Raw genomic sequence first — 10,877 nt, 5'->3', positions numbered from 1 at the left:
GTCTCATAAACCAGAAAATTTTTTCCCTGCCATCCTTCCTCCTTGCTTTCCAAAGACATTCTCCAGGACTGAGACCCTGCTTGGCCCTTGACTTCCCTCAGGTACTAGAAGTAGTACGAGCCAACTACGACACACTCACACTGAAGCTGCAAGATGGCCTGGACCAATATGAGCGCTACTCTGAGCAACACAAGGAGGCTGCCTTCTTCAAAGAGCTGGTGAGCTCCCCATCCCACCCAATCCCTGCCCGTGTCTGTAGACTCCAGGGTATGTCTGCAGTTTGCTAAAGATTAATAAAACTATAGGGGCTTGCTGTGCAGCCTTTCTGTCAAGGCAGTTTGGAGTGAGGCAGGGAAAGACAGATAGTTGGAAGCCACAGAGACAACCTTGCACAGCTACAGCTGGGCTGGGCTGGGGTCTGGCGTGTATTACCAGTGGCAGCCATGATGCATTACCCCCTTTCCTGTCCTTAGAACAACTGAACAGAGTAGTTGATCCTTCCTCTCTCCCCGACTGGTTCCCGGCTTGAGTCCCCTCCTGTCTCTATCTCCGCAGGCTTCACTATCTGTACCCACTCGCATTTCTTACCCACGCTGGCTCTCCCAGGCATGGCTCCAAGCTGGCCTCTCCCTTTTGAATGCCCCTTTCCTGTTCTGTACTCAGCTGCCCCAGGAAAAGCTCTGCCTTCCTGTAGGTTTGCTGCCCTCCCGGTTGACACAAACCCAGGTACTGAATGGGACAGGATAGAGAGGCTCTAAACTCACTTCCCAGGCTCTCATCAGCTAAGTTTTCCCACAGTGCACCAAGGTTGTTGCAAAGGTGCTAGATTTCAGAAGATCACAGTCCGACTCTAACCCTGACATGAAAGGCCTCAGGATTTTTCTGTGGTGAGTTAGTTGTGAACAAGAAAACTATCATGGGGCCGGGCGTGGTGGCGCACGCCTTTAATCCCAGCACTTGGGAGGCAGAGACAGGCGGATTTCTGAGTTCGAGGCCAGCCTGGTCTACAGAGTGAGTTCCAGGACAGCCAGGACTACACAGAGAAACCCTGTCTCGAAAAAACCAAAAAAAAAAAAAAAAGAAAACTATCATGGGGACTAGAGAGATGGCTCAGTGGTCAAGAGCATTGACTGCTTTTCCAGAGGCCCCGAGTTCAATTCCCAGCACCCACATGTGGCTCACAACCATCTGTAATGGGATCTGATGCTCTCTTCTGGTGTGCATGAAGAGAGCTACAGAACTTATATACATACATAAATAAATCTTTTTAAAAAAAGAAAGAAGAAAGCCATCATATAGGCACAGGGTTTTAATGAGATGAATAGTGATTTTCACATCAATGTGGGGATTTACTGGGTGCCAGAAACAAATAAGAGAATGACTTAACTTACGGAGAGGGTTGTAAAGGAGAATTTGTCTGTCTGTCTGTCTGTCTGTCCTCCTGCCTGCCTAGGCTGGCCTGGGATTCTAGCACGAGCCTCCCCAACAGGAGCTGGCTTTTGGATCCGTGGCACTGCCTCTGCTCTCCTCATTCCTGGCTGAACCTCTGGCACAGGGGAGCCAGTTCCTGGTCCTTAATGAGGTGCAGTTACCTGCTGTTTCCTCCTTTGCTTCCTGCCTGATGACTCCACTTCCTTTCTTAGAGCAAAGCAAAAACTCAAGAAAAGCTCCCTGGCTCTGCAGGCTAAGGCAGATCCACATTCTCTCCCTCTGCGCTCGGTTGGATCTCATGAAAACGCGCACTTATTTCCATGCTCAGCTTCCTTGCAGAGGCTGCGGAGTTCCTCACAAAGCTTCCAGAGCTGCGAGTTTGGCTCCCCCAGCCTTTCTTCACAAGTCTTTCTCCTGCAACACAGTGAACACGTCATCTTGGCCTGCCCTCTGCTGTTTGTAATGGACTGTTTTCTCTGCCCTTCCACCTTCCCCAACCCTTTCCCAGGTTCGGTCCATTAGTACCAACGTCCGGAGGAACCTAGCCTTCCACACACTCAGCCAGGAAGCCCTCCTGAAGGAGTTCTCCACCATCTCCTGAGGCTGCACTGCCTGAGAGCCACTGACTGCCTTACCCATGAGGCTCCTGGGCTGGAGGGCGAGCACAAGGAGTAGGGACCAACTTCAAGGTTGGAGAGAAGCGCAGACCCCGAGGCTCGTGGTGAAGGCCGTACTTCAGTGAGCTTGGACAAGCAGGGGCAAGCCCAGGATGCTCTTATTTGGGGAGAAATGGGAGGGTAACGGGAGAGGCAACCAAAAGTGTGGCGTTTCCAGGCAGCATTCCCTAGGCACTGCCCCACGATGCCAATTGAGGTTCCACGTGCTGGCTTCTGACTATACAGGTGCTGGTTGGACAGGCCCTGGCTGCTGCCAGCACTCTGGAGGCCAATGGCTGGTCATGGCTGATGATGGCTGGTCATGGCGAATGCCACATCCTGTTTCCTTTTGAACCTGAGCAAGGCCCCTGCCCCCACTGCAGTCTGCCCAGTCCTTAGCACCTCAGCTCTGGCACAGAGTAGGTCAAGGATGGCGCCTTTTTTCTGTCTTTAAATTCAAAGTTGACACCTCTGAGAAACTGGAGATTGGATCTGCCTGGTGCTCTGCTGTCCCACCGCTCCTTTCTGGATTTTAGTTTTGGCACCAGGAGCACCTGTTCGCTTTCCCTTGCCTTCCCACGTTGACTCGTCAGCACAATAGGCCCACAACTTTAGCCTTGCCTTTTTAGTCTGTTTTAAACTGTCTTAAAGGAGTGCGTGTGAAATAAACATTGACAGGTTTTCTGGAGCCCTCAAGGTGCCTACTTTGCTGGTTCCCTTTCCAGCAGCTCCCCCTCCCCACCCACCCCTGCAGGGGGAGCCTAGATGAGCTCCTCCACGTTCCACCCCCTCACCCTGCTGTTGTTTACATTCAGCCTGCCTAAGAATTTCCTCTGGGGAGGAATCTGTTCCTGCTGTGGTCTGGTGCTGGCAGAGAACCTGCTGGGGGTGGGGTGCTGTTCATAGAGACAGGCTAGGTGAGCACCCCGCCTCCAGCCTCCATCTTGTCTAGCCATATTCTAGCTGGGCCTTGGGCACATCCAACCTCCGTGAAGTTGGCCTGTGGAGTCTATCATTGGATGGTCTCCATGGAACCACTGTAGGGTTTTCCCCACAGCTCCCCCTGAAATAGCTGCTGCTCTAAGTCCCTCCGATCTAAAGCTTTGTAAAGTCCCAGGTTGGCAGGGGCAAACCGCACAGTGAGGACCTGAGGAGGCTGAGAGTAGGTCTGGGGCTTCCTGGGCTCCTGTCCATTCAGCATCCGTCTCTGGAATCCTTGCCCTCCCTGGAAGCCAGTTCTGACTGAGCAGAGGTGTGATCGTTGTAGAGAATCTGTCGGCAGACTGACATGCATAGATGTAGAATCTTAAGCCATTGTGGGGTGGGTCATCTCTAATCACGGGTCCCCAGATGGATAACTTGACCCAAGGTTTTAGTGTTTCCCATGGTGATAAACCCAGAGCAGCTGGAGCTGGAGCTGGTGGCAAATCAAAGCTATTAAAAGTTGATTTGTGTGTCTTTAGTGTCTCGTTAGTGTCTTTTCCCCTCGTCATCTCTTTAATGCAGGTGTTGGTCCTGTGTCATAAAAGGACCTCTTGGCCTTGATAGAGGCCAGCTGAGTTCAGAGAGCTGTGGTTTCCCTTGCCTTTGGGTGAAAGAAGCGAGTAATGTTAGGAGCAGTTCCCTTGGGTTCTGTCTGGGACAAGCAGCCCTAAGCAAAGCACTCCTTTTTTCCTGACTAGAAGCCCACCTCTTGGCGGGTTCCTTCCTGTACACCTAAGGCGTTTAACCTGGAGTCTAGAAATCAGCTTGGCTGGTGCCTCTGACAGCTCTGTGGAGGTTTCTGGGAGCGTTCCTCGCAGAGACAGGCCTCCTTAAGGCAGCTGCCTGTCCCAGCCTCATACAGGAACCCCCGCCACAGTTCACTGACTGAAGTATTTGGAAAGTAAATCTGACTGAAAAGACTGTCGAGGTATTTTAACTGTGACCTTTGGTCTCAACAGGCCATTCCTGGAGACATGAGGTGGAGGGAGAGGGAGCCATGTGCCGGGCTGTGCAGGGCTGTTCCTCCCTTCAGAAAATGAGGGAGACATCTCGTCTCGCTTCGGTATCACAGTTACCAAACCGTTCAGAAGCTCCCTAAATCTGCCCGGAAAACAAAGTCTGGAACAGCGGGTGGGGCAAGAGAAAGGGGCAAAAAAGCTGACTACTTTCTTTTGCCTTCCCAGTTGCCTGGGGAGGGGGGTGGGAAGGAAGAGTCATCAGATCTGGGAAGAGGGCATTCAGAAAGTGAGGCCCCCTCCGGAACTTGAGATAGACGAATGTGCCCAGTGCCACCTGTGAGCCCGTGTCCAGAGGCTGGGTTGGTTGGCTCTGCATCCCCATTCCGCTAGAGAAGGGTGGCTGCTGATTGGGAACACGCAACTCGCGGCAGGAGGAACAACCGAGAAAATAAGGCTGAGATGAAGAGCAGAGGGAACCGGGGACTCAGACATACCCCAGGCTCTGGCCCAGCTGTGCAGGACTGGCTGACTGGGGGGCGGAGGGAAAGAGGTGCCTGAGAATTGGAGGCGGGGTTTCTTCACAGCGGGGCTTTTCTGGCCCCCTCTTCTCGAAGCCCCGCAATTGTGGGTGGTGTAGATGGAGAGCTATTCTCCCTTCCGGCACTTTCCAGTTCACCCCTTCACCCGGTGCCTCCTCCGAGCTGCAGAGGGTGGGGGGCGGGGGTAGGGGGAGCCAATCCCGGCAGCGCCTAAGGGGGGAGGCGGCAGTGACAGCCGCGGGGAGGGGGCGGAGGAGAGGCGGCTGGGCTCAGGCTCGGCTCTCAGCTCCACTCTGCCTTCTGCTCCGCTCTCACTTGCTGCCCAAGGATCCTGCTCCTGCCCCGGGACTCTGAGGTGGGCCCTAAAATCCGGCGCTCCCCAGAGAAAAGCCTTGCCAGCCCCTACTCCCGGCCCCCAGCCCCAGCAGGTCGCTGCGCCGCCAGGGGGCACTGTGTGAGCGCCCTATCCTGGCCACCCGGCGCCCCCTCCCACGGCCCAGGCGGGAGCGGGGCGCCGGGGGCCATGCGGGGCCAAGGCCGAAAGGAGAGTTTGTCCGAATCCCGAGATTTGGACGGCTCCTATGACCAGCTTACGGGTGAGTAGGTGGCTCGGGGTCCTGGGAGGGTGAGCCGACTCCATCCCCCTAGACCCTTCCATCTCTCTGCCCCTGGCTTGGCCCCTTATGCACACTCTGCCCCATTCCTGTGCACCTTCCAGGCTGGTCTAGGGGACAAGACCCTAGGATTTAAAGCTTTGGGTCCCTAGGGGGCTGAGGAAGAACAGGTGGGGCAGGTGTAGAGAGGCAGCAGGTGTAGGCGTGTGTGACACAGGGCTAGGAGTGTGTCTGGAGTGGGAGGTGTTACGTGCGGGGAGCACCTGTCGTTCTTGTGTGTCTGTGTATGTATGTGTGCACCTCCCACAGCTGGTTACCATGTGCCTTGAGCTTTGGTGAGTGTGTTTGCATGAGGCAGTGCGATTTTATGGGCTTGCCAGATGTTTTGAGTGTGGTTGTGTAGGACCCTGGCTGCACTAGTGAAGTTTGTTCTAACCATATGTCTGTTACATGTTCAACTGTGTGCTTTGGATGATTCTGTGTGAAATGGCGTGTGACAACCAGAGTGGTGTCACTTGGTGGTGTTCTGTCCCTTAAGAAGACTTGTGGCATGAGTATTCATTCAAAGTGTTTGTGATTGTGGTGGGGCTGTGGGTTGTTTCAGCATTTGGTGCTGTCCGCTCTCAAGCATGATGCCTGCAGTGCCCCCCCCCCCGTGACTGTTAATGGCATTTCTGTCCTCTTTGCCTTTCTGTCTTCCTGGTGTTAGCAAGGGTCTTTCTTTAGTGTCCCCCATTTGCTCCCTCTATTTCCTGCAAAAAGCTCAAGGACCCAAAGAGAGACCCACCACCCTGGGGTTCTAGCCCCTGGCTCCTGTAGAGTGTCTTTGGTTAGTGCTGGGTTAGTTTCTACCCCGGAGGATAATTACTCAGGTCATTCGGAACATGCAAAGCTTCTCTAATTACCAGCAACCCTATTAGAACTTCATCTGCACCTCTTGCTTTCCTTCAGAATAAAGATAGGAACTATGGGCCTATGAAGTGTGGGAAGGCTCCCCTCCCCCCAAGCCCTCCTACCCCCTGTCACTTTGTGGCCCACCTTGGGAGGGTCTCTATGTGTGTGTATAGAGTCCTAAGCTGGGTAGGTAGATTCTGTTTATGTAAATGACTTTGTCACCTTTGTATATTTCCATATTTGTGCGTCTCAGTTGTGTAGTCCGCCTACGAACTCCAACCAAGAGTAGGAGGGGGGCTGTCTGTCCTAAGACAGAAACAGCGATGGGCAAGTGGAGAAGACCATAAGCCTTGCCCTTCTCAACGGAGTGAAGGGGACCAGGATCTAGTGCTCTGAGAATAAGTCTCGGCTACTGACTTTGGGATGATCTTAGTGGCAATGTCAGGACACCAGCGGTGTGGGATCCCATTCTGCTCTGTGCCCACCATCAACTCAGGATCCTTGAAAGCAGTAAGGGTCCAAGAGCCCCCATTAACATGCGATTAGTTAGTTTACTTCCTACACCATTCTCCCCTTTAGTGAAATATTCTCCTCGCTGGGCTACTCGATTTATTTATGGTGAGAGAGTGTTTTGCTGCATAGTCCTGGCCTTACTATGTAGCCTAGGCTGGACCCAAACCTTAAGTTCTCCAGTCTTCAGCATCCTTGCTGTAGATGGCTCTGCACGTGACTGGAGAGCACTATGGAGACCTCTCCTTTGTAAAGAGAGGCTTGTCTTGTGACTGGAGTCCTCTGATTGGAGCCCTAAGGAGGAGTCGTTGTCCACGGTGCTGAAGCGTGCTCCCGCCGCCGCCGCCCCCCCTTCCCTATGCAAGCGGGATTCCTCAGTTGCATTTGGGATAGAGGAAGAGGCTGTATCCCTATTATCTTGGTTCATTATGCTGGCAGCAAAGTGGCCTTAAAGTTATTATTCGGAGCAACTTGGATACACCCCGACCATCGCAGTCTTATCCCAAGCTCAAAGCAGTTGGGAAAGACTATTTCTTAGTAGGGGTAGAGTAGGATGTGCCCACCCCGTAACCCCCAATTCCGCGTATTCTTACCTGCCTGGGGAGGGGGCTGTTTGGCAATGCTGCACAGCGGGGAAAGGCTGAATCAGCGCTCAGCAGCAACCCCATCTAAAAAGAGAAGCCTAAAAAGAACTGTCCAAGCTGAAATTGCGAGTTGGGTCCTGACTGGCCATGCCCCAGGTCCTGGGTCCAGGATCCCTGGAGTCTTGTTCCTTTTGCAATTAAAGTATCGTTCCTGGGGATGGAGCGCCCCCGTGTGGCCAAAGAGCCCTGTGTATGAAACTAATTCCTCGTGGGCACTGTTGCCAGTGGGTTCGAGTAGACAAGGTGTGGTGTTTAGTGGTAGCTCTCTCCTCTTAATATAGGCTCATTCCCCTACTCTTCGCACACACAGTGGAAGAAATGGGAGCATACATCTTCTATGGCCTTTCCCAGGATTTTGAAGTGTTTGTAAGTGCTAGAAGGATTTACATAGGGTTTTATTGATAGCAGTAAGTCCCAGAAAGGGGTTTACACAGAGATTGTTAAATGAGGGGGCTTTTACTTGTTGTGGTTGGCTGGGAGCCAGCAGGTGATGGTTGAGTTTTTTTTTAAGAAAGGGAACTCTAAAGACAGGCATAGTTTTGAAAGGAATCTGGAGCCAGGAGGCAGCAATAGGTTCGCTAAGCTAATGTAATGTCCTTTCTCCTCCTTCCTGCTTTTTCTCCCATTGGTCCAGGAAGTGTGGAGAGTTGCCATGACAACTATGTCCTCTCACCCCTGTAGCGTCCCTGTGCTAATATGGGAGATGGGGGTGGGGAAAACAGCCGGAAGAGGGGTTGAAGTGGAGCGATAAAGGGTACTAAATAAGATCTGTAGTGGCTCACATCTGTAATCCCAGCACTTGGGAAGATGAGACAGGAGGATTGCCATGAATTTGAGGCCAGCCTGAATCATGTCGCAAGTGCCAGACAAGACCCGATCTAAAATAAATAAGTCATTTATCATTCAGTCATCCAGGTTTTCTTTCAAAATTCGTGTGTACCTCTTTTCCTTACCAGAAATCCTGAAGACGTTTGGAGAGAAAGCAGTGAGGAGCGAACGCCCTGCCCTGCCCTGCCCCTCCGCCACACCCCTGTCTCTAAGAGCTTTGCGGGTGGGTGCAGAGCGCTTATGACCTGAAAAGGTGCGCCAAGGAGGCCAGCAACCTGCATCTGAAAGGCTCAGGGTCTGACACTCCGCCTGTCAGTCTTGCCCTCTCGCACCACCCACTCTAATGGGGGCGGCACCGCCCCCAGTCAGAAACCTTGGGGGCGGAGCTTGGACACTGTGCTCTCAGCCAAGCCATGAACCGCTGCCCTCGCAGGTGCCGGAGCCCGTTGGGGCAGGCAGCTCGGTCTCTCTACCAGTTGGTGACTGGGTCACTGTCGCCAGGTATGAGGAAGGGAAGGGAGGACCCCTCTAAAAATGAGTGGCTCGGGATTGGAGCCTTACAGAGGTGGAGAGAAGGGCTTCTCACAGAGATCGGAGGGAGCAGGGACTGGCACTTCATCAGGGTAAGAGGGCAAGTTCGCTCAGAGTATAGCAGGGGCTAAGGACCACTCACTCACAGAGCATCAGAATAAAGGAAGCTTCGGGCAGCATGGCTCACAACATTGGATAGGGCTGCTCATTGAAGTCTCAAGAAAGGGGCAGGGCGCTGGGATGGAAGGGAGAAGCTTGTGGCTGGGCTGGGGAAAGGCACAGCCCTGTATTGCGTTACTTGGGTTTAGAAGGAATGTCTTACAATGACCTATCAGTGTCCCCCCCCACCAAAAAAAAAGGCTAGAACAAGCTGAGCTCACTAGTGAGTTCATGCCTGATCAGACAGATGGAGTTGTGTGTCTCCAACGCTGTGGTGCATCCTGGATTGCACATCCCTAGTATTGCCAGGGTTGTAACGCTTTGGAGTTTGGTTTGAGAACCCTGAGTCAGATAACTCGCTTTCATGAAGTTGTACATTGGCATGAAGTTTGTGGATTTATGCTGTGAATTGTGGGTTCCACATGATGCTGTTGAGGTTGGCGCACACCTCCACTTAGGTTTCCTTAGGGCTACCTGGGCCCACAGAACCTGGGATTCTCCCCTCATCCTGGCTTCAAAGAAACCTAAACAACGTGGCCCGTGGCATTCCGGGATCTGTAGTTCTCTGCCTCATTACCTGGGCTTCACCTGAGCCCCTGCGGTATGTTCAGGGCCTATGGCTGCTGCTTCACGCCATGTGCCTTCAGAAGGAGGAGTGTTGGGGCTGAATGAGAGCCATGCTTACAGGTCTCTTGGGGAGCATGTATCCCCTCAAGCCCCCTGCTTGGGCTTGTCTCCAGTGACAGATGGATGGAGCCAGGCGGGGCCAGCTCTCAATCACTGCAGGCATGACTTCCAGGACCCAAAATAGCCCCAACGCCTAGGGAGGTCATTAATCACCTGATGCAGCTGGGGGCTGCAGTATCTTCTTGATTAGCTGGGGACGGAATGGTCTGGGGGGGCAGAGACAAGGGCTTTGGGGTCTTTGCTGACGGAGTGACAGTGGAGAGCAGATGGCTTAGGGTGTGGGTTCCTCCACAAGGCAGTATTTTTCCAGACTTGAATTGTGGATAGTAAATGGTTGCTAGCAGCATCTCTGTGGTGAGATCTGAGATGTCTGGGAAGGACCGGCCCAGTGCCCTCACAGTTGAGTCTTGAGTTCTTACTTTGCCTAAAGTGATTCCATTAAGATTTCCCTCTGGAGCTGGCTATATGGCAGAGTCATAGAGTGTTCACCTCAAGTGTGCAGGAGAATCTGAGTTCAAAGTCAGCCTATTCTACAGAGTGAGTTCTAAGACAGCCAGTGATAAACAGAGAAACCCTAATGGTCTCTAAAACCCCAAGCCCGGGCTGGTGAGATGGCTCAGCGGTTAAGAGCACCGACTGCTCTTCCAAAGGTCCTGAGTTCAAATCCCAGCAACCACATGGTGGCTCACAACCATTCGTAACAAAAATCTGATGCCCTCTTCTGCCCTCAGTTCAATCCCCAGTACCAACCCAAACAAACATGGTTCTAGACAGTCTGGCCGCACACACCCGTGATCTTAGCACTCAAGGGACTGAGGCTAGAAGATTGTTGGAAGTTCGAAACTACCTTAGGTCACATATTAAGAAGTATCAAGGCAGCCAAGGCTACATAGAGAGACCAAGAACTTGGGGGCGGGGCAAAGCCAGGCAGATCTCTGAGACAGGGAGTTCCAGGGCAACCACAACTGTTAAACAGAGAAACAACTAAGAAGAAGGAAAAAATGTAAAGACCCTATCTTCAAAAGAAAAAAAGTCTGAGCGTCATGGCTAAGGAGTGTCATGAGTTTGAGGCTAACCTGAAGTGCATGATGGGTACTCAGGGAATTCGGGCTACAGACACACAGTGAGAGCCCATTCTGAAAAATAAAAAGTAGAATTCAGGCTGGATAAAGAGCTCACCTTTAGCCCCAGGACCCAGGAGGCAGAGCCAGTGGACTTCTGTGAGTTCTTTTGTTTGGTTGGTTTGGGTTTGGGCTTGGGGTTTTGTTTTGTTTTTTAATACATTTTTTAAGATGTAGCCGGGCGTGGTGGTGCACGCCTTTAATCCCAGCACTCGGAAGGCAGAGGCAGGCGGATTTCTGCGTTCGAGACCAGCCTGGTCTACAAAGTGAGTTCCAGGACAGCCAAGGCTACACAGAGAAACCCTGTCTCGAAAAAAAAA

At 52.6% G+C, this 10,877-nt stretch overlaps 2 protein-coding genes across 5 annotated transcripts in view; both read left to right on the top strand.

The window, feature by feature from the left end:
• The window catches only part of Armh3 (armadillo like helical domain containing 3), a 181,922-nt gene extending 178,377 nt beyond the window's left edge, over positions 1 to 3,545 (top strand). Inside the window, exons 25-26 of the mRNA XM_021151523.2 lie at positions 102 to 218; positions 1,940 to 3,545. Coding sequence (XP_021007182.1) covers positions 102 to 218; positions 1,940 to 2,032 — 210 coding nt within the window. The 3' untranslated portion in view covers positions 2,033 to 3,545. The remainder of the gene's footprint in view (positions 1 to 101; positions 219 to 1,939) is intronic.
• A 1,197-nt stretch (positions 3,546 to 4,742) lies between these two features.
• The window catches only part of Kcnip2 (potassium voltage-gated channel interacting protein 2), a 23,526-nt gene continuing 17,391 nt past the window's right edge, over positions 4,743 to 10,877 (top strand). For 2 of the 4 annotated variants that reach the window (XM_021151234.2, XM_021151230.2), the window contains exon 1: positions 4,808 to 5,165. In XM_021151234.2, coding sequence (XP_021006893.1) covers positions 5,093 to 5,165 — 73 coding nt within the window. In that variant the 5' untranslated portion in view covers positions 4,808 to 5,092. Of the gene's footprint in view, positions 5,166 to 8,413; positions 8,561 to 10,877 lie in introns of those variants that run through there. The other 2 variants (XM_021151231.2, XM_021151232.2) reach the window with 2 other exon arrangements.

The sequence above is a fragment of the Mus caroli genome, chromosome 19 (assembly GCF_900094665.2).
Source record: "Mus caroli chromosome 19, CAROLI_EIJ_v1.1, whole genome shotgun sequence".
Lineage (NCBI taxonomy): Eukaryota > Metazoa > Chordata > Mammalia > Rodentia > Muridae > Mus > Mus caroli.
The sequence above is the reverse complement of the archived record's forward strand: the minus strand, read 5'-3'. Positions and strand labels throughout refer to the sequence as shown.